Source organism: Schistocerca serialis, chromosome 7, assembly GCF_023864345.2.
Source record: "Schistocerca serialis cubense isolate TAMUIC-IGC-003099 chromosome 7, iqSchSeri2.2, whole genome shotgun sequence".
Taxonomy (NCBI): Eukaryota; Metazoa; Arthropoda; class Insecta; order Orthoptera; family Acrididae; genus Schistocerca; species Schistocerca serialis.
This window is the reverse complement of record NC_064644.1, coordinates 177,058,352-177,082,772: the sequence shown is the minus strand read 5'-3', so window position 1 is coordinate 177,082,772 and position 24,421 is coordinate 177,058,352. Positions and strand designations below refer to the sequence as shown.

General features: G+C 41.0%; 1 protein-coding gene across 2 annotated transcripts in view; it reads right to left on the bottom strand.

The window, feature by feature from the left end:
- The window catches only part of LOC126413340 (S-phase kinase-associated protein 2-like), a 191,114-nt gene that overhangs the window by 17,448 nt on the left and 149,245 nt on the right, over nt 1-24,421 (bottom strand). For both annotated transcript variants that reach the window (XM_050083251.1, XM_050083250.1), the window contains one exon: nt 4,063-4,290. In XM_050083251.1, coding sequence (XP_049939208.1) covers nt 4,063-4,290 — 228 coding nt within the window. The remainder of the gene's footprint in view (nt 1-4,062; nt 4,291-24,421) is intronic.

Here is a 24,421-nt window from a genome sequence, read left to right as displayed (position 1 = left end):
GCCAAGACCGTTCATCTCTTCAAAACATTTATCACAACTACTGTATCATCCCACCATGAACTGGAAAAAGTTCTAAAAATTACCTCTTCATATTTATTACTAATCACAAGGAAATGAAGGTATTCACATACAAAAATGCAAAATGTCAAATAAAAAATAAAATACTTTCTTTGTTTCTAGAAACTGAACTTATAATTGATGTACACAACTTTTCCATTTAGCAATAAGGCATTTCACATGTCTGTACCAAATTTTAATTTATTTTCATATGACAAATAATTAAAACAAAAACATTATTTCAATTAAAATATTATGATTCAATATTTGTTAATTAAAATTTCCATTCATGAATGAATATGGAATTTAAATAAAAGTTTTAAAAAATGTTAGTGCTAGCAAGATTCAAACCAGCAACTTTATGATTACATGGGCCACTATGCACTCAAACACTGGTGACCATGTAATGAATTTCAAAATGTCTTATACTTAAAAGCACTCAGAAATCTTTTAGTTTTCAAATCTGATTTTTCGAGTTGACAGTTCTGTCGTACTGCTTTCAGGAACTGATATCTTATCACTGACTTTCATATCTTGTAATTAGGAAGAAACTTGAAGAGGGTCTGTCTATAAGGGTGCCTCCTGAGTCAAAAACAGTCCTTTTCATGCTTCTTTTGAGCAACATATAGATGCATGTGTGTATGTGTGAGCTTAAACTAAATAATGGTACTTTTATAACTGTAGCTGTGTACAGGTACCCATTGGGAAATTTTCAGTTATTTTTGAAAAACTTGGATCTTTGTTGTGCTATCTGTCAAACAGAGGGAAGCAAATTATTGTTCGTGGGGCTTTCAATGTAGATTTTCTGAAAGAGTCTGATAGAAAGCCTGACCTTGAAGTATTATTTGGGTCTTTCAATTTGATGTCAGTTACTGATTTTCCTGCTTGGGTAGTACAGTAAAACAGCACACTGGTAGATGTCGTTTCGACAGACTAAGATAAATTTAATCAAATACATACTTTTCCTGTTAAAATGGTCTGTCTGATCATAATGCACAGCTAGTTACAGTATATAACACAGCTCCATGCAGTAATGCAAACCAGTCCTCCAAAACAGTGCATTTAGTTAACGATTTAACAAATGCAAATTTTAGGGAAAGCTTGCAACAGTTGGACTGGGATGAGGTGTACAGGAAACCTGATACTAATTTAAAATTTAACCTATTTTTTGATACCTATGTGAACATATTTCAAAACAGTTTCCCTAAGAAACCAGTGAAATATAATTGTAAGAAACCATCTAAAAAGCCATGGTTTAGTGAAGGGATAAAAATATCTTGTAAACAGAAACAAGAAATGTATCTTATAGCTAGATGGAGTAATGATCCAGAAACAGTCAAACATTATAATAATTGCAGCACTGTACTAAGAAAAGTTAATAAAAAGTACAGAAGTATGTCCATTATGTCTGAGATCAGCACCTCTGACAATAAAATTAAAACACAGGAAGACTGTCTTTCAGAAAAGCTTGTTAACAAAAAGTCAGAAGTAGAAAATATTTTTTATAATCATTTTTAAGTGTTGTGGAGAAAAATTGGAACCAGCTGTTCATTAGAAAATGCAAGGCTATATATGGAAGAGGCAATCCCTATGCAATTTGATAGAACTGAAATTCAACCCACCACTCCTACTGAAACAAGGAAAATAATAAATTCACTCAAAAGTAAAAGCTCACATGGAATTGGTGGCATTTCCAACAGAAAAGCAGAATTCTCATTCACATATGTAGTAGCTCACTAAAATAGGGTATTTTTGCAGATAGACTGAAATATGCTGTTGTTAAACAACTGCATAAAAAAAGGGGAAAGGTCCTATGCTAACAGATACTGCCCAGTCTCATTTCTGACAGCTTTATCCAAAATTCTTGAAACAGTAAAGTATTCAAGAGCAGCTTCACATACTGGTAAAAATGAAATATTAGCAAAATGGCAGTCTGATTTTCAGAAAAGCTTTTCGACAGAAAATGCTATATATGCTACCACTGATCAAATATTAAATGCTCTGAATAACCAAACATCACCCATTGGGATATTTTGTGACCTCTCATAGGCTTTTGACTCTGTGAATCATGAAATTCTTCTAAATGAGCTTCAGTATTGTGGAATGAATGGGACAGTGCACAAATGGTTTAATTCATATTCAACTGGAAGGATGCAGAAGGTTGAAATTAACAGAAAAGATAGTCTGCAAAAATCAGCAGAGTCCTCCAATGTTAGGGAGGTATCAAGAATGGTGTCCCACAGGGTTCAGTCTTGGGTCCCTTATTGTTCTTAATATATATTACTGACGTGCTTCTCTATATTCGTGAAGATGCAACCCTAGTTCTTATCGCTGATGATACAAGTAAGTAATCACACCCAAAAAATAAGAATTAGATGAGGAAATTGTAAATAATGTCTTATGAAAATTATTAAGTGGTTCTCTGCGAATGGACTCTCACTAGATTTTGAGAAAACTCAAGAGTATACAGTTTTGTATAGTAAATGCCATAACACCATGGGTAAATATAGACTTTGAACAGAAGTCTGTTGCTAAGGCAGAATGTCAAAAAATTTCTGGGTGTGTGCATTGATTAGAAATTGAATTGATGAAACACTTTCATGATCTGCTGAAACAGTTAGGTTCAGCTACTTTTGCTATTAGGGTTATACCACATTTTGGTGATAAACATATCAGTAAATTAGCCTACTATACTCTCTTTCGTTCTCTGCTTCCATATGGCACTATATTTTGAGGTAATTCATTGTTAAGAGAAAAAGTATTTATTGTGCATAAGCATGTAAGCAGAATAATAGCTGGAGCCCACCCAAGATTATCTAGCAGACGCTTACTTAAGGAACTTCGGATATTCACAGTACCTTTGCGATACATATATTCACTTGTGAAGTTCGTTATTAATTACCCAACCCAATTCAAAAATAACACCAATGTACACAGCTACAACACTAGAAGAAAGGATGATCTTCACTATTCCAGTTTAAATTTGACTTTGGGACAGAAAGGGGTAAATTAATTTGCCACAAAAATCTTTGGTCATCTGACAAACAGCATTAGAAGTCTAACAGGTAGCCAACCAGTATTTACAAATAAATTAAAAGAATTTCTGAATGACTACTCCTTCTACTCAACAGATAATATGAAGTAGTAATAGTAAAAAAATTATGCTGCGTAAAAAAAAAAACACGTTAAACTAGTACGTGCCACCTCATTACAATATGTCATATTCATGATCTATCGAACAAATATTAATGTAATGTAATGTAAACTACAAAAGTTATGTTAATAAACAAAGGTACGTCATTTAATAATCCTGAATCTCTGAATCTAGAGAACTATAAAGTCACTGCTCCATAACTTGTAATGAAATCTAGAGGATCCTTCCATCGCCAAGACACACAGAACATTTGGCAGGAGAGCCATCAGCCAATTATGCAACAAAGTGAGAGTATATAAGAAATTTAGTCAGATGAGATTGTATAATACATTGATATCATCTACCGATTTGTTTAGAATATAAATATGTATTCTTCCATAGTCTGTGATATGTCCCTAAACACATTCTAGCTGATAAAATGTAAATGTTGTGCTGCTTAAGAAATGTACCATGTGTGAGAATGAGAGCTGGATTCCACAACTGAGGCTGTGAAAGAATGGTGACTATGTCACTTCTTCTTTCAAGATGAGTTTCACAATACATCAATCTCTAAAGAATCATTGGTAATTTTCCATGTACTATAGGCCTACAACATTGGTCTACTGAAAGCAAGTCATGTGTATGCTCTAAGCTCCACTTGGGTGTACGCCAAATTTGTTTACCAGCAGGTGTGTGAATAAATGAAAATTAAGCTCAGCTCCATACTCATATTTGATACCTAATTCATTACAAAAACTCAATTGAAATATTAATAAACAAACAATAAAGATTGTGACAAAACATTACATATATACACTTTTTCAAATGACTGAGAGAATCATCAGACTCTTTGATGTTCCTTTTTAACTTACTTGAGATTTGAAAGATTCTCTGGGAAGGAATCAAATGGTACATATTGTAGATTTGTGGTCATTCCCATGTGGAGGTGCCGCAACTCTGGTAGGTCAATTATGCATTTTATTCCAGGACGTAAACGCCTGAAGTCTGTGTACTCAACCCAGAGTGTACGCAGCTTTGGAACACGGGCAATGAAAAACATGGCTGCTGAACCTAATCCCACACATCGAGAGATATTCAACCTGTAACATAAAGACAATTTTCTGATAAAGAAGTTGAGTGACACAGACAGACAGACAGACAGTTCAAACACTATCATTAGTAACTATACAATACCTATGGTTGCAAATGCATATATTTAACAGAAAACTTCAGTTGATGTAATTTGAAGGTGGAGCAACTGCTCATAATTGCCTGCTTGCTCTATATTATTAGCAAATTCTTACTCTACAAACCAGATGGACTAGAGGTTTATCTGGAGGATGCTCATTAATTCCTTCTTCTTTCACTCTGGTTGTGCTATTTCCATTTGCTCACTCATGTACCTCAGATGCTTGAAATTCTGCTGTATATACTCACGTGTGTTGTAATCATGAGAAACAGTTATTTACCTAAAGCGTCAAAAAATTGTTGGCTGAAATTTATTCTTGGGGAATTACAGTAGGATTAGGACAAAAATCTGGAACTGTATTTGACTCCAAGTCCCTTTGCTCTTTGCAGTACTGATAATAAAGTTACATTCATGGTTTCCACTTGAAGCAGCAGCAGAGCAGGCCAAGACACAAGCAACCACAGGGAAGTAACTGATTTTGTGCCACTTTATGAGTTCCTAACCAAGAGCAAATTGAATAGTTTCATCTGTGTGTTTTGGTAGTTTAATTTCATGAGTGATGATTTAATCTTTAACATTTCTCATGTGTTCATTTTTGTAGGAAAGTAAACCGATTTTGTGACATATTACCATTTCCAAATCATAAGCAAATTATTTAATCTCATTTGTGTACTTTGGTAGTTCAGTTTTTGAATCTCTGCGTGTCAATCTAATTTAATGGACACAGTTCTTGTGTTTTCCTCCACGCCCACAGTAGGGTTCCACAGTGTGTGTGAATTGTCCTTGTTTGTCTGTGAGGGGAAATATTCCATGGTCTTTGGTATGGATAGGGACTGTGACTGTTGTGTGCAAATGGAAGCCGAGTTGGTGACACTTCGCTCTCAGCTCTAGGTTGTGATGGCTTCAGTTACATAGCTTGAAGCTGCAGTGGATGAGATCACTGTTGTGGGCCAACTGTGCAGATCCAACGGACGTCCAGCACATCTGAGTTTGCTGAACAGCCCGCATTGGTGAATAGCCCAGTTACTACTTGCACTGAGGTTGAACACTCACCCGTGGTCGAGTGAAAGGTCACCTCGGGCCATGGCAGGTGGCAAAAGACTTCCCAGGAGACCACATGTAAGGCCTCCCCAGTTAGTCTGACAAACAGGTTCCAGGTGTTATCTGTGGCTGACACTATCCCTCAGCCAGATCCAGTCACTTGCCCTGTTTCAGAGGGAACTTCTCTGCCTACGAGAGTATGGGGCCACTTAGGCACATGGCTACCAGGGAGGGGAAAAAAACCAATGTGCATTCCCTGGGCATACTGGATGAGTCATTGCAGATGTGGGAAGGGTCCTTCCAGATGCCATGAACAGCACAGGATGCAGCCAACTGCAGGAGTGGCTCAAGTCAGTACCAATGACATGTGTCACTTTGGATCAGAAGAGATTCTCTCTGGTTTCGAGTGGCTAACAGAACTGGTAAAGGCTGCCAGTCTTGCTTGCAAGATGAAAGCTGATTTCAACACAAGACAGGACTAACTGTGGATCTTCTACATCTACATCTACGTGATTATTCTGCTATTCACAATAAAGTGCCTGGCAGGGGGTTAAATGAACCACCTTCAAGCTGTCTCTCTACTATTCCACTCTCGAATGGCGCACGGGAAAAATGAGCACTTAATTTTTTTTTTCTGTGCAAGCCCTGATTTCTCTTATTTTATCGTGATGATCATATCTCCCTATGTAAGTGGATGCCAACAGAACTCAATTGCAATCGGAGGAGAAAACTGATGATTGAAATTTCATAAGAAGATCCCTCCGCAAGGAAAAACACCTTTGTTTTAATGATTGCCACTCCAATTCACATATGTGTGTAGCACTATCTCCCCTACATCACAATAATACAAAACAAGATGCCCTTCTTTGTACTTTTTCGATGTCATCCGCCAGTCCCATCTGATACGGTTCGCACACCACACAGCAATACTCCAGAATAGGGGGACAAGTGTGGTGTAATCAGTCTCTCTAGTAGACCTGTTGCAACTTCTAAGTGCTCTGCCAATGAATTGCAGTCTTTGGTTGGCTCTACCCACAACATTATCTATGTGATCATTCCAATTTAGGGTATTTGTAAGTGTAATCCCTAAGCATTTAGTTGAATTTACAGCCCTCAGATTTGTGTGACTTATAGTGCAATTGAAATTTAGCAGATTTCTTTCAGTACTCATGTGAATAAGTTCACACTTTTCTTCATTCAGGGTCAACTGCCACTTTTCGCACCATACAGATATCTTATCTAAATCACTTTGCAATTTGTTTTGGTCATCTGATGACTTTACAAGACGGTAAATGATAACATCATCTGCAAACAATCTAAGACGTCTACTGAGAACAGATCAGGAACAATAGAGGGCTTAAACTACTTCCTTGGGGAATGCCGGATATCATTTGTGTTTTACTCGATGACTTTCCGTCTATTACTACAAACTGTGACCTTTCTGACAGGAAATCATGAATCCAGTCACACAGCTGAGGCAATATTCCAAAGGCACGCAGTTTGGTTGTAAGACACTTGTAAGGAACGGTGTCAAAAGCCTTTTGGAAATCTAAAAATACGGAACCAATTTGACACCCCCTGTCGATAGCACTCATTACTTCATGAGTATAAAGAGCTAGTTGTGTTTCGCAAGAACTATATTTTCTGAATCTGTGCTGACTACATGTCAATAAATCGTTTTCTTCGAGGTACTTGATAATGTTCGAATACAGTATATGTTCCAAAAGCCTACTGCAAATCAACGTTAGCGATACAGGCCTGTAATTCAACGGATTACTCCTACTTCCCTTTTCTGAGTATTAGTGTCACTTGAGCAATTTTCCAGTCTTTAGGTGCGGATCTTTCTGTGAGCAAGCAGTTGTATATAATTGCTAAATATGGAGCTATTGTATCAGCATACACTGTGAGGAACCTGACTGGTATACAATCTGGATCGGAAGCCTTGCTTTTATTAAGTGATTTAAGCTGCTTTGCAACACCGAGAATATCTATTTCTATGTTTCTCATCTTGGCAGTTGTTCTTGATTGGAATTCAGGAATATTTACTTTGTCTTCTTTGGTGAAGAAGTTTCAGAAAAATCTTGTTTAATAACTCTGCTTCAGTGGGACTGTCATCAGTGACTTCACTGTTGTTATCGCACAGTGAAGGTATTGATTGCGTTTCACCACTGGTGTGCTTTATGTATGACCGGAATCTCTTTGGGTTTTCTGCCAGATTTTGAGACAGAGTTTCATTATGGAAATTATTGTAAGCATCTCACATTGAAGTATGCTCTATATTTCGAACTTCTGCAAAACTTTGCCAATCTTGCAGATTTTGCATTATTTTAGATTTGGCATGCTTTTTTTGCTGCTTCTGCAACAGCAATCTGACCCGTTTTGGTACCATGGGGGATCAGTACCATCACTTATTAATTTATGTGGTAGACATCCCTCAATTGCTGTCAATACTATCTCTTTGAAAGCATTCCACAACTTTTCAACGTTTAAATGATCAGATCGGAAGGAGTGCTGACTGTCTCTTAAAAAAGGCATTAAGAGCTTTTTTAAACAGATATACTTTTTGTTTCTTTTTGATGGTTGTAGGAGTTATGGTATTCAGCCTAGCAGCTACTGCCTTGTGGTCGCTAATCCCTGTATTCGTCATGATACTCACTATTTGTCCAGGATTATTTGTTGCTAAGAGGTCAAGTTTGCTTTTGCAACCATTTACTCTTTGAGAGGGCCCATGAACCAACTGTTCAAAATAAGTTTCTGATAAAGCATTCAGTATAGTTTCAGACAATGTTTTATGCCTGCCGCCAGCTTTAAATGTGTTATTTTTTCAGCATATCGAGGGTAGATTAAAGTCACCACCAACTATAATTGTATGAGTGGGGTACCTATTTGAAATGAGACTCTAGTTTTCTTTGAACTGTTCAGCAACTATATCTTCTGAGTTGGGGGTCAGTAAATGATCCAATTAATAGTTTAGTCTGATTGTCAAGTATAACTGCTACCCACACTATTTCGCTATCTACTTCAATTTCACTACAAGGCAAACTACTTCTGACAGCAATAAATACTCCACCACCAACTGTATTTCATCTATCCTTTCAGAACACTTTTAAATCATTAGAAAACATTTCTGCTGAGCTTATTTCCGGCTTTAGGCAGGTTTCTGTACCTATAACTATTTGAGCTTCAGTGCCTTCCATTAGGGTTGGAGCTTTGGTTCCTTCCCAACACAGCTACGACAATTTACAACCACAATACTGATTGTTTCTACAATTAACTTACCATGTTTTACCTGGCCCCTTTCAGACAGATGCCCTATCTGTGGTTCCCTGAGGCCCTCTAACCAGAAAAAACCACCCAGTCCCTTCCACACAGCACCTGCTACCCATGTAGCCGCTTCCTGTGTGTAGCAGACTCCTGACCTATTAAGCGTAACCCGGAAACCGACCACCCAATGGTGCAAATCAAGGAATCTGTAGCCTACACGGTCACAGAACTGCCTGAGCCTCTGATTTAGACCCTCCACTCGGCTCTGCACCAAAGGAACAGTCGGTTCTATCGACGATGTTGCAGATGGTGAGCTCCGTCGTAATCTCAGAAGCAAGACTGGCAGTCTTTACCATTTCCGCTAGCCGCCCAAAACCAGAGAAAATCTCTAACGATCAAAAGTGAAACACGTCATTGGTACTGACATGAGCCACCACCTGGAGTTGGCTGCACCCTGAACTCTTCATGGCATCCAGGAGCATCCTCCCCCCAGTAGGGACACGGAGTGCACACTAGCTTCCTTCCCTTCCTTGGCAACCATGTTCCTAAGGGGTCCATTATCCAACTAACATTGGAACTCCCAACTACCAGCAAACCCACCCTCTGTGAACACCCAGACCTTGTGGGCCGAGATGCTTCCTCTGGAACAGGGTGGACAACTGCATCCGGCTTAGAGACATCGTCAGCCACAGATAACGCCTGAAACCTGTTCGTCAAATAAACCTGGGAGGCCCTATGATCAGCCCTCAGAATGCTTTTCGCTGCCTGCCAGACTTAGTAATGATCTCCCACTCAGCCGTGGGTGAGGGGTCAATCTCAGTGCAGGCATTTTGGTACAAAGCCGAGTGTAGGGTCTAAATCAGAGGCTCAGACGGTTCTGTGACTGTGTGCTGCAGATTCCTCAACTTGTGCCACAGGGTGATTGGGTTTTGGGTTCTGCTGAATAGGTCAGGCATCCGCTACTCACTGGAGATGGCCACATGGGTATCAGGGTCTGTGTGGTGTGGACTGGGCGGTTTTTTAGGTTAGAGGGACCTGGGGAAATACAGAAAGGGTTTCAGTCTCAAAGGGTGCAGGTCAAACATAGGAAGAATGTAGATACAGGAACAATTGGTAAAACTGTTGTAACTGTGGTGGGAAAGTACCAGAACTCTTAAGTGGTAATAAAAAGCACTGATGCTCAAATCATTATAGGCACTGAAAGCTGGCTACAGCTGGAGATTAGTTTAGCCAAAGTTTTTGTGAAGAACCTAACAGTGTTCCGAAAGCATAGGCTAAAGACAATTGGTGGGGACGTGTTTGTTGTTGTTAGAAGTAGTTTATCTTGTAGCAAAATTTGAAGCAGATAGTTCCTGTGAGTTGGTATGAGCAGAGGTCATTCTTTACAACCAGAATAAAATAATAATTGGATCCTTTTACTGACCTTCCAGCTCAGATGATACAATTCCTGAAAGGTTCAAAGAAAACTTGAGTTTAATTTCAAACATGTACCCGACTCATACAATTATAGTTGGTGGTGACTTTAATTTACCCTTGATTTGTTGACGAAAATACATGTTTAAAACCAGGAGTACACATAAAACATCATCCAAAATTGTGCTAAATGCAAAATTATTTCGAGCATTTAGTTCATGAGCCCACATTAATAATAAACAGTTGTGAAAACGCACTTGACCCCTTAGCAATAAACAATCCAGAGCTAATAATGAACATCAAAACAGATAGTTAACACAGAGCAAGATTGAATATTTTAGCCCCCAAATCCTCAAAAAATAAATGAAAAATATACCTATTCAAAAAAAGCAGATAAAAATTCACTTGATGCCTTCCTGAGAGACAATCTCCACTCCATCCAAATTAACAATGTAAATGTAGATGACATGTGGCTTGAATTCAAAGAAATAGTACTGACAGCAATTGAGAGATTTATACCAAATAAATTAACAAATGATGGAGCTGATCCCCTGTGGTACACAAAACAGGTCAGAACTCTGTTGCAGACACAATGGAAAAAACATGGAAAATTTAAAAGAATGCAAAATCTCCAAGATTGGTGATCTTTTACAGAAGGTCACAATTTAGCACAGACATCAATGTGAGGCGCTTATAATAGTTTCCACAACGAAACTTTATTTCAAAAATCCAAAGACATTCTAATGATATGTAAAGTATGCCAGCTGCAAGACGCATTCAATTCCGCCTCTACAATGGCAGTTCTGCGAAAGCAGAGTTACTAAACACAACCTACTGAAATTCCTTCATTGAAGAAGACAAATTAGATATTCCAGAATTTGAATCAAAAACAGCTGCCAACATGAGTAACTTTGAAGTAGATATCCATGGAGTAGTGAACAACTCAAATCACTTAATAAAAGTAAGTCTTCTGGTCCAAACTGCATCCCAATTAGGTTCCTTTCAGAGTATGCTGATGCAATAGCTCCATACTTAACAGTCATATACAACCTCTTGCTCGACGAAAGATCTGTACCCAATGACTGGAAAATTGCCCAGGTCACACCAAAATTCAAGAAAGGTAGTAGGAGTAATCCACAAAATTACAGGCCCACATTATTGACATTGATATGCAACAGGATTTTGAAACACATAATGTGTTTGAACATTACGAATTACCTCAAAGAGAATGGGATATTTTCACTTCCCCTCTTGTTTTTCCATCTGTCCCCTTAATTTTTTTTTTCTCATTTCTGACTAATTACTATTAACATACATTAGCATAATCTGCATGGTGAATTCTGCTCAGGTTATCAGCCAAGTGGTGTCGTCAACTTGTTGCAACATTTCAATAAGTTTCGTACCCATCATCTTACGGCAAAGTGTCAGGATGCTGTGTTTTGCATATCTATATAGCCGCTTGGCCATTGTCCACTACTGTAGGCTGGCCAATCATGTTCCTCCGGAAGGGGGTACCACGTCGGCAGTTGGGGGAGGTGGGGGGGGGGGGGGGGCAGCATGGACCGGCATAGAGACCCAGTGGCTATCCAATCTGTCTGCGGATGCTGCTGCCTTCAGTACGAAGCATTCCTGATGTATTTTGTCAATTGTGGGATTCCACGCTGCACTGAGCTGAAAACCACAATCCATGTTTACTAAATTGTTGTGCAGACGTGTCTCCACTGCCTCTTTGAAGATCAAGTCCCAGAAACCGTTGGCGCTGAGCAGCTTCTTCGTTTTTTCGAATTTGAAGGTGTGTCCCTCAATAATGCTATGTTCTGCTACCGTGGACTTGTTTGTATGTCCTAGTCGTATGTTCCTCATGTGTTCAGTACAGTGTTGGGAGATACATCATTGTGTCTGCCTGATATATTCCATCCCACATTCGCACTCAATACTGTAAATGCCCGGCATCTGCAACCTCAGTTGGTTTTTGTTTAAGCCAAGTATATCTTTCACTTTTTTTGGTGTGCGAAAGATAGTCGTTTTTTCATGCTTCTTTAATATTCTTGCGATCTTGGCTGTTGGCGGTCCAGCAAACGGCAGAAACGCCGCACATTTTGCTTCGTCTTCTTCTGGTTTCTCCTCCCGCCTTTTGTCTGTATGCAGGGTGTGTCTTATTTGTGTCTCGGTGTAATCATTCTTACGGAAGGTTTCCCGCAGATGTGCTAACTCACGTGGCAAATTCTCACTGTCACAACCTGGCTCTTTGTACTAAGGTGTTCAGAACTGAGTTATGTTGTGCTGGATGGTAGCAGCTCCGGGCATTGAGATATAAGTCCGTGTGCGTCTTCTTCATGTAGACCAAGTGTCCCAACGTACTGTCCAGATTTTTCTTGATCACAATACCCAAGAAGGAGAGGCAGCCATTCTCTTCTACCTCCATGGTGAATTTGACATTGTCATGTATGCCACTGAGATGGCGTAGGAACTCCTGTAGTGTTTCCTTGCCATGAGGCCACACTACAAAAGTGTCGTCTACGTAAATGTAGAACACCTCTGATTTATGGCAGGCAGTGTTCAGTGCCACATCTTCAAAGTGCTCCATGTACAAGTTGGCAATACCTGGGGCCAGGGGGGAACGCGTGGCAACACCATCTGTTTGTTCAAAGAATTTCCCACCACATTTGAAGTATGTTGTTGTTAACACGTGATGAAAGAGTCTGAGTGTGACCTCAACAAAGTAATCTTCGAGCAGAGCTAAGGAATCATCCAGTGGCACCCGGGTGAAAAGAGAAGTGACATCAAAGCTGACTGGTAGATCCTTCTCGTCCAGGCGTAACCCTTGGAGTACCTTAACAAATTCGGTCAAGCTCTTGACATGGTGAGGGCAGTGACCCACAAGTGGTTTTAACAGTTGTACTAGGCGATTCGCTACACCATACGTTGGAGAATTTATGGTGTTCAATGTAGGACGTAGTGGGACACTCTCCTTATGGATCTTCAGGAGGCCATACAGTCACGGTGGAGCCAGCGCCTGAGGGTAAAGCTTCCTGATGGTGTTTCTGTCAAGTCCTGAGCTGTCGAGAAGATCGATGGTCTTGCGTGTAACAGAAGCAGTTGCGTCTTTCCCCACTGCTTTGTATGCTGGATCTCGTAGTAAGGTGTCGACCTTCTGCCAGTAATCTTCTGACTTCAGTAGGACTGTCGTATTCCCTTTGTCTGCTGCTAAGACCACTACACCCTTGTCATTGTGGAGGTTCAACAGTGCCTTGTGCTCTTCTGCCATAATGTTGTTCTTTGGCATTCTTGCTTTCTTGAGTACCCTGCTGGTCTCCCTCCTCACTTCCTTGGCTGCTCTCAGCGGGAGTCCACAAATAGCTTGCTCAACGTTGCTCATGATGTCACGTTTTGGTAACGTTCTTATCGCAGCAAAGTTCAGGCATGGAGATTGTTGGCTCATCCAGTGTTCTCTCTGTCGTATTGATGACGGTCTTAATATTGATGGCTTTCTCCTCCTGTTGACATCAGCCCGGAAGTCTGAGGAACTTCTGGCACTGTTTGTTGGTGGCTTACTTCTTGTGGAGATCACTGCTGGTGTATGTGTTGCCCTACAGCCACTGCTAGGTGTGTGCTGGGAGGGTGGAAGCCAGGTACAAGTGGTGAGTGAGCAAAGTCTTGGCGTTCTTGTGGAGTTCCGCTCTGGTAACACATATGAGTTCCCGTACTAAGGCTGAATCAGCCCATCGTAATACGTGTTTTATCCTCGCCGTGTTGACAGGATGCTGCAAGTTTACAAACTGCGGCATCACTTCCTTCTCCTGACACCTTAGCAAGAAGGCTAGTTTGCTGAGCAGCTTTCCTGTCTTGATTCGTAGATTCTGCAGCATCTTGTAGCTGTGCTGGACATCCTCCCCGTAGAGGTGATATATATGTGATTTCAGTCTTTCTCCACGTATTCCACTGATTAATTCTTCTCGGGATATCAGCCGAGTGGTGGCGTCATCTTGTCGCAACATTTCAATGAGTTTCGTACCCACCATCTTCTGGCGAAGCATCGCCAGAAGTATCGGAATGCTGATTTCTGCATATCTACACTCCTGGAAATGGAAAAAAGAACACATTGACACCGGTGTGTCAGACCCACCATACTTGCTCCGGACACTGCGAGAGGGCTGTACAAGCAATGATCACACGCACGGCACAGCGGACACACCAGGAACCGCGGTGTTGGCCGTCGAATGGCGCTAGCTGCACAGGATTTGTGCACCGCCGCCGTCAGTGTCAGCCAGTTTGCCGTGGCATACGGAGCTCCATCGCTTTAACACTGGTAGCATGCCGCGACAGCATGGACGTGAACCGTATGTGCAGTTGACGGACTTTGAGTGAGGGCGTATAGTGGGCATGCGGGAGGCCGGGTGGACGTACCGCCGAATTGCTCAACACGTGGGGCGTGAGGTCTCCACAGTACATCGATGTTGTCGCCAGTGGTCGGCGGAAGGTGCACGTGCCCGTCGACCTGGGACCGGACCGCAGCGACGCACGGATGCACGCCAAGACCGTAGGATCCCACGCAGTGCCGTAGGGGACCGCACCGCCACTTCCCAGCAAATTAGGGACACTGTTGCTCCTGGGGTATCGGCGAGGACCATTCGCAACCGTCTCCATGAAGCTGGGCTACGGTCCCGCACACCGTTAGGCCGTCTTCCGCTCACGCCCCAACATCGTGCAGCCCCCCTCCAGTGGTGTCGCGGCAGGCGTGAATGGAGGGACGAATGGAGACGTGTCGTCTTCAGCGATGAGAGTCCCTTCTGCCTTGGTGCCAATGATGGTCGTATGCGTGTTTGGCGCCGTGCAGGTGAGCGCCACAATCAGGACTGCATACGACCGAGGCACACAGGGCCAACACCCGGCATCATGGTGTGGGGAGCCATCTCCTACACTGGCCGTACACCACTGGTGATCGTCGAGGGGACACTGAATAGTGCACGGTACATCCAAACCGTCATCGAACCCATCGTACTACCATTCCTAGACCAGCAAGGGAACTTGCTGTTCCAACAGGACAATGCACGTCCGCATGTATCCCGTGCCACCCAACGTGCTCTAGAAGGTGTAAGTTAACTACCCTGGCCAGCAAGATCTCCGGATCTGTCCCCCATTGAGCATGTTTGGGACTGGATGAAGCGTCGTCTCATGCGGTCTGCACGTCCAGCACGAACGCTGGTCCAACTGAGGCGCCAGTGGAAATGGCATGGCAAGCCGTTCCACAGGACTACATCCAGCATCTCTACGATCGTCTCCATGGGAGAATAGCAGCCTGCATTGCTGCGAAAGGTGGATACACACTGTACTAGTGCCGACATTGTGCATGCTCTGTTGCCTGTGTCTATGTGCCTGTGGTTCTGTCAGTGTGATCATGTGATGTATCTGACCCCAGGAATGTGTCAATAAAGTTTCCCCTTCCTGGGACAATGAATTCACGGTGTTCTTATTTCAATTTCCAGGAGTGTATATAGCTGCTTGGCCATCATCCGCTACTGTAAGCTGTCCAATGAAGTTCCTCCGGAAGGGGGTACTGCATCGGTAGTGGTGGGGGAGGGGGGCGACAGCAGAGCGGACCGGCGTCAAGACCCGATGGCTATCCAATCTGTCTTCGGACGCCATTGCCTTCAGATCGGAACGTTCCTGACATATTTTGTCAATTGTGGGATTCCCCGCTGCACTGACCTGAAAACCACTATCCCTGTTTACCAAATTTTTGTGCAGACATATCTCCACCGCCTCTTTGAAGATCAAGTCCCAGAAACCGTTGGCGCTGCACAGCTTCTTCGTTTTTTTCAAATTCAAAGGTGTGTCCCTTGATAATGCTATGTTCCGCTACCGCGGACTTGTTTGTCTGTCCTAGTCATATGTTCCTGATGTGTTCAGTACAGCGCTGGGAGATACATCGTTGTGTCTGCCCGATATATTCCATCCCACATTCGCATTCAATACTGTAAATGCCTGGCGTCTGCAACCCCAGTTGGTCTTTGGTTGAGCCAAGTATATCTTTGACATTTTTCGGTGCACAAAAGATGGACGCTATTTCATGTTTCTTTAATATTCTTGCGATCTTGGCCATTTGGGGTCCAGCAAATGGCAGAAATGCCATATGTTTTGCTTCGTCTTCTTCTGGTTTCTTCTCCCGCCTCTTGTCTGCACACAAGGCGTGTCTTATTTGTGTTGCAGTGTAACCATTCTTATGGAAGGTTTCACGCAGATGTGCTAACTCACGCGGCAAACTCTCACTGTCACAGATCAACCTGGCTTTTTGTACTAAGGTGTTCCGTACTCGGTCTACAGGAAGAAGATGCACACGAACTTATGTCTCAATGCTCGGAGCTGCCACCATCCAACACAACAATGTAACTTAGTACTGAACACCTTAATAAAAAAAAGAGCTAGGTCGATCTGTGACAGCAAGAGCTTGCCGCGTGAGTTAGCAAATCTGCGGGAAGAGACACAAATAAGACACGCCTTGCATGCAGACAAGAGGCGGGAGGAGAAACCAGAAGAAGACACAGTAAAACATGTAGCGTTTCTGCCATTTGCTGGACCGCCAACAAGCAAAGACCAACTGGGGTTGAAGACACCACGACTTACAGTACTGAGTGTGAATGTGGGATGGAATACATCGGGCAGACACAATGATGTATCTCCTAGTGCTGTACTGAACACATCAGGAACGTACAACTAGGACAGACAAACAAGTTCGCAGTAGCAGAACATAGCATTATCGAGGGACACCCCTCCGAATTCGAAAATACGAAGACGCTGTGGGCGCCAATGGTTTCTGGGACTCGATCTTCAAAGAGGCAGTGGAGATACATCTGCACAACAATTTAGTAAACAGGGATAGGGGTTTTCAGCTCAGTGCAGAGTGGAATCCCACAACTGGCAAAATACATCAGTAATGCTGCGACCTGAAGACAGCGGCATCCGCAGACAGATTGGATAGCCACCAGGTCTCGAAGCTGGACCGCGTCGCGACGCCCCCCCCCCCCCCCCCCCCTTACCAACGCGGTACACCTTTCCGGAGGAACATGGTCTGCCGGCCTACAGTAGCGAACAATGGACAAGCAGCTATATAGATATGCAGAACACAGCATCCCGACACTTCGTCAGAAGATGATGGGTACGAAACTCATTGAAACATTGCCAACAAGATGTCACCACTCGGCTGATAACCCAAGAAGAATTCATCAGTGGAGTACGCCGAGAAAGACTGCACCCGCATACATAATTTGCATTTCCATAAAAGAAAAAGGTTGGCCCTCAGTTTTAAAGAATATAACACCAGGTCTAATTTTGCGCTAAGTTTTATGTATATAATTGATTTTCTAATTTATTTGACTATTACTTGTTAATACTTTTGTTCTAGGGTGAATTCAGTAATTGTTACAAAACTTAAATTCTATTGTTGATGTATAAACGAATATAAATTCTGTACTAACTGTACACATTTGGAGCAACAACTAATAGTGTTCTTCTTAAAGGATTTATTTGGCTCTATTCGAAAACATGTTAGCAAAGTAATTAACAGTTTTATCAAAAGTAGTGTTTGTGAAACTATATACAGTATGTTAATTTCGTCATTTAAACACATAATTTGGCCTAAAAATTGTAATAGAAGAAACTGTGAAAAGGAAAGAATTTTTTGATGTATTCAGTTAATTTATTGAGTTAGGTTTTAAATGTAATTTCTGTAAATTTAACTTCAAACAATGTTTAGTTTCAGTACTTATTATTATGAGGATGTATAAGGACGCGATTTTTAGTCACATACAGTCAGTCCATAGCTGAGTTTCAGACGAGAAACCTGTGTTGGTTAGAACAACAACAATGCTTCAACTTATCTGTGAAATAAGTGTTACAAAATTAGGCCGTGTGTTAAAACAATTACAGTGTCTGCTCCATATGTGCCTTTCTATTCTTCAAGAACTGTGAACTCTGTTGTTAGGTTTTTACTGTTTGTAGATGTTAAATAGTAAATTATTGTAGCGGTATGTGGAGGTTTGTCTGCAAACTATTAATGAGTCTTATGGGAAGTTAAAACAATAGTGCACTGGCCGTATGTAACTGTGTATTATTGGGGGGTTGTGAACAGTGAAAGTAAACTACTGTGGGTCACAACTGTGGATCTGTCGGCTACGTTATTTAAAGTAGTCAGTGTTGTACTTCCACACCCCATTTTTCAGCCAGTATCACAACCCAGTATGTCGACACTGAGGACAACAAATGAAGAAATAAAGAAGGCAAACTGTCACATATGGTGCCCCGAGGTGAGGACTATTGTATGTGGGCACAATAAACTAGAACTCACGAAACTTGACAGTGAAGTGTGAACTCAGGCAGTTTACAGGGATTTAAAAGGAAGAGATGCTACAGCCGATCAGCGCTGGGGTTCCATGGCCACAGCAGGACAGCAGCCAACCAGTAAGCAGCTTCTATGGAAGCAACCATTGAGTACAGGAGCAGCCAAGCAGCATGCAGGTGGACACAGCTGACCGAGATAAACAAGATGCCTTGCCGAGAGAGTTACAACTTACAGCAGATGAGTTGAGATGACCACAGCAGATTGGCAACAGATGAGTAATTAAAAACAAGGTAATTCACTGCAAAAGCTGTTTTGTATTAAGTTATACATAATGAGTGACCTTAATGAACAAGACAGTGTGACAGGAGACAAGGGACAACAGGAGACTGGTTCTGTAGACAATAGTGATTATACGCCAGGCAAAAATGTAACTTTGAATTATGAGGACAGAAGTCCTATTGTAGATGGAATGATAAAAGCGTCATATACATTGTGTGGTGATGTGAGCAAAATGGACGAAAACCGTATTGAAGTGGATGAAATCATTAAGGTTAAGAGGGAGGAACTTACTAGCGAAAGTCAGCAAGGGCAAAAGTTTATGGCAGACGGAAATTTGGAAGTGATGTGAAGGTAAATTATGAGTAGTTTGAGTTGTTTGAGTAATATGAGTATGAATGAAGACATTAATAGGGTGGAAAATAGTATGAAAGAAGACATCACTAGTATGAAAGTAAACAGTAGTAGTATTAAAACTGACATGACTAGCCTAAAAGATGAACTGAAGAAAGAAATTAAAACAGAAATTAAGGTAGTTAGCTTTAGCCTTTCAGAATTAAATAAGAACGTTGAGTCAGTAGGGAAAGATTGTGATGAAAAGATAAAGAAAGTAGAGCAGAATACTAATGAGAAATTAATCTTAATGAGTAGTTAATGTTTAGAAGAGAGAAAGAAGCTTTGTGATGACTATAGTAAGAGGGTGGAGGCTCCTGAAAAACAGTGTAAAGATGAAGTCAAAGATGACAGGATATTTTGTGCTGAAAATAGGGTTAAACCTGACAACCAAATTGATCAGATTAAAAACGATTTAGAAACTGGGGTAGAGACCAAGTGTGCTGTAGTGGTAGAAGAAAAACCGGTAAAAGTAAATGAAAATGTAGATTCAAAATTGACTGAAATGGAGAAAAAGGTGAAGAATTACAAAATCTAAAGCATAAAGAAAGTGGAAGTGGGTCTGACTCTGACAGCAGTTGTAATGATGATAGCAATGACAAATCCGGTAGTGATGAGGATGAGGTATTTTGAATTTATAATTGATAATGGTGGTAATGTGTTAAGTAAAGAAAGAATAAAGGAGGATAATGTTAGGCCTAATGAAGAGTTCGAGTTTGAGAGTGGTACTGAGGAAGAGGAGCATATTATTTGTCATTTGACTGAATCTGATAATCATTTTGGTAAGCAGGATGATAGTTTTTCCAGCGAAAAGATTAATGAGGATTTTTTTATATGAAGATGATCACACGGCAAGTAAAAAGGAAGTGTGGCACCCTGTAATAACAGCAAGTGTACAAGGTATACATGTTAAATGTTTACTGGACAGTGGTAGTGATTTGAATGGTATTTCATAGGCATTTTTTGAATTTATTAAGAACACAGAGGGTATAGTAGTGATGCATGTTTCTGGAAAAAGAATGATTGGTGCCACTGGTAAGCTATTGAAGAGTGTGAAACAAGAGGTACTATTAAATGTGGAATTGGCAGGACAGCTGTTGGAGTGCAATTTCTTGGTAATTCAAAAGCTCAGCACTTATGTAATATTTGGGACTAATTTCTTGAGCAAATGGTGTGTAAATATTGATTTTGCTCATGGTTAGTTTAGTTTTAAGTGCAACAGAAGTAGGTATGAAGTATCATTTTTGGGATGTATGGACGAGTGTGTGCTAACTGAATTAGATTTGCCATTAAGAGTTTTGACCACTGAGCAGGTTACTGTGGAAGAAGAAGAGGAGAGAGTAAGGTTTTACTTCTTCCTTCTTTCTTTAATGGATCTTCTGAATAACTTTTAAGGAAGTCAACTTTCAAATACTGTCAGAAATTTACCAAGGAACAAACTCAATTTGACATTAGCATTTCTTTCCATATATACCTCATCCCGCACCACCTCTTTTAACTTATTCTTAAAACATTGTATCCTGTTCTCATTGGATACATGTTAATCATTTCAACCTGAACACTGTCTATAAAAACCTTGTCAATCAGCATCCTACTATCTTGCTGCAAGCAAGTTAGAAAAGCAACTACTGGCATTAAATTGAAACATCCAAAACTTATTCTAGTACATTTTTCCTGTCCATGTCTTTTAAGAAATCTACACTGAAATCTCCACAACCCACTAAACGTTTCTTCTTGTCTGACAGGTAGCTCAATAATGCATCTATATTTTGCAAAAAGAGCTGAGAGTTTCCTGATCTGTAGACTGTTACAATTGCAGGGAAGTATTCTACAGTAAAAAATTCAGAAAAACACGCTTCTAGGTTCTGGTTTACACATAAACTATCTGTTTCATTATTTTTTTACTTTGTGTCCAACTTTTATATACATTGCAACTATTCCCATGTTAACTCTATGTGAAAGTGATGCTAGTCTATAATCCCTGATATTTAATTTATCCATACATGTGGTTACATGGCACAAAGGTAACATTGTAGTGTTACTAGCAAGAGATTTACAACAGAATTATCTGCACTGACTGACTGTAAACGTGAGATTGAACAAAATACAACTCATAAAATATTAATAACTGCCCTTGTGTGAGTTTTAGAAGGGAAATGAAGTACTAGTAGCAGTTGAGGTTTTCTGAAATGGGAGTAGCTGACAAAGGCAAGCTGATTTTATGTTGCACAGTGACCAGTACTAATGAACGGGATGGAAAAGATAATGAAGTATTGGTTTACGTAAGCTAAGAGGTGAAATTGGACACAAGAGACAGAACAGTTAATACGAGGGCCGTTCAGAAAGTAACCTCCGGTTGATTTTAAAAAATACACCAAGTTAAATAAAAATATTTTAATATATACATCTTACAACTACATCTTTGCACTATTTTTCTACATAGTCTCCATAGCGATTGAGGCACTTATCGTATGTCTTCACAAGCTTTGAAATTCCTTCTGCATAAAAATCACCCGCTTGTGCCTGGAGCCAGCCTGTGACCGCATCTTTGAGCTCTTCGTCGTCATCAAACCGCTGTGACCCGAGCCATTTCTTCAAATGCATGAAGAGGTGATAACCACTTGGCGCCAGGTCTGGGCTGTAAGGTGGATGGTTGATAACGTCCCACTTGAAGGACTCAAGAAGGGCCGTTGTTCTGCGAGCAGAGTGAGGACGGGCGTTATCGTGCAAAAAAAACGATACCGGAAGTCAGCATACCACGGCGTTTGTTCTGTATAGCCCGTCGTAACTTTTTTATTGTTTCACAGTACACGTCTTGATTAATGGTCATACCACGTTCCATGAATTCAACCAACAACACCCCTTTGGCATCCCAAAACACCGTTGCCATCAGTTTTCTGGCAGAAAAATCTTGCGAGGCTTTTCTTGGTTTGGTAGGCGAATTTGAATGTGCCCACATCTTTGATTGTTCTTCTGTCTCAGGGTTCACGTACTTAATCCAGGTTTCGTCACCGGTCACGATTCTGTTTAACAATGGTTCTCCTTCGTCCTCATAAGGTGACAGAAAGTCTAATGCAGAGGCCATTCTTTGAGTTTTGTGGTGGTCGGTAAGAATTTTGGGCACCCATCGTGCACAGAACTTACGGTAACCCAATCTTGCTGTCACTATCTCGTACAAGAGAGTCTTAGAAATCTGTGGAAAACCAGTAGACAACTCCGACATTGAGAAACGTCAATTTTCACGAGCTTTTGCATCAACTGTCTGAACGAGTTCGTCAGTCACCAATGATGGTCTACCACTCCTCTCTTCATCATGAACGTTTTCTCGTCCACTTTTAAATAAACGTACCCATTCACGGACAACTCCTTCACTCATAACTCTTGGTCCGTACACGGCACAAAGCTCACGATGAATAGCTGCTGCAGAATATCCTTTGGCTGTAAAAAACCTTACGACAGCACGCACTTCACATTTGGCGGGGTTTTCTATTGCAGCACACATTTCAAACTGCCACAAAAACTAAACTAGCACAGGTACGACGTTCACTTGACCACGGCTTAATGCCGACTGACCTGTTGAGTGCGTGAACGCACAGACGGCGTCGCTACTCCCCCCACAACCCGCACTGTGACCAATCGGAGGTTACTTTCTGAACCGCCCTCGTACTTGTAGAACAGTGCAGTCATACAAAATGAAGCTGGTTGTGCAGTAACACATGAAACTATTGAGATCATATATGTTAGCAACAGCAGATGATGATTCGCAGATACCAGAAAGGAGCAGTTTCCAGGTGGGGTAGAGTTCGTTACTCTTGTGTCTGGCTCGAACATCATATTATGTTTAGCTTCTCACTCTGATAGACATATTCTCCTGGAGTCATCACTCAGTTGGAGGCTGCATTGCTGCTTCCCATTCTGCAGCAGTCTCACCTCAACACGTGATTTCACTGCCCTCCAGGCAGCCACAATCACCACTGGAGGTCATCCCATGTGGCAGGTGGTAAACTTGTATGATCCTACAGCAGGGTCATTCAGTTGGGATGTAATCCCAGGGACATTGTCTATCACTAAATAATCTCAACTGTTCTCAGATAATATTGAGATGCAAACTGTACCAGAGAGCCAAATACCCATTAGTCTCACCTCTTCCTCCTCACCTCAGCGAGCACCAACCTCTTAAACTGTTGGCTGTATGTGGCAGTGATCAGTTATGTGCATCCTGCTACACTGGTGGTGTTAGTGAGCCTGTGGAAATTTACGTGGTCTGCTGCATCTACACTGCTTAATGCCATGTGCCGAAGGGCTCTGTACATGACAAATGTGCAACAGCAGGCTACAAGAGCCTAAGCTGCAATCTTCCATACTGTGCACAATGATGAACATACTCTTTGAACTTCACTTGGTATCTGTGCTTCAGTAAAGAGCTATACATTATGCACACAGCAGGTGGTGATTGTGCAAGAAGTCAGAGTCCTTTGGTGAGCTGATCAAAAAGTGATATTAGTAGCACATAAGCAACCTTAAATTTTCAGTTGTTGACTCTTATTGCATGGTGACAGATGGAGAGTACAGGACTGGGAGGCATTAAATACTAACAATTGTTCAAATTTTCTCTAGCAGATATCTGAAATGAAACAACCCATTTAATACATATGGAACTAACTATAATGTGGTTGAACAATGAGAATTTACTTAGACACATGCCTGTGGCATTACAGTAATTTCTGTATTGTACCACAGAGTGCTCATTTACATAATAAGTAAGATGAGACAGTCTGTAAAAGTAACACTCTCTTTTCTTATGTATATGAATCATAAACATGGCACAGATTTTAGCAAATACGTGTGATACACTTTTCAACAAGGCACAAAAATTGTTTTAAATTACAATTTTTTAACAGAAAAAATGGTACAATGTTCTGTAACAGAAATGATATTGTACATTGAATTATTTTTCAATGTTTTAAATTTTATTTTTTGATAGTTTTGTATGTGATATTTTCATACTTGTGACAATTATTGTGCCCATAAAAAGAAGTTATTTTCTAGTAGAAACATGACAATACTTGGTTAATATAAATGTTAAAAGCTACAAATCAGTGTTTCTATTTTTATTTTTTTCTCCATTTTGCCAATTTGTATAGGAAGCAAAGTAAAGCCTGAGATCTTCTATGGAAAGAACTCTCACTGTGTATTAAGAGTCAGTGTGTAGTTTGAAAATTGATCTAGATTGTAAATAATGCTAGTCATTGAAGGTGGGGAAGGGATGAAATTTATTTGATGTGGTCATCTTCACAAGTTTTACAGCAAACTTGCA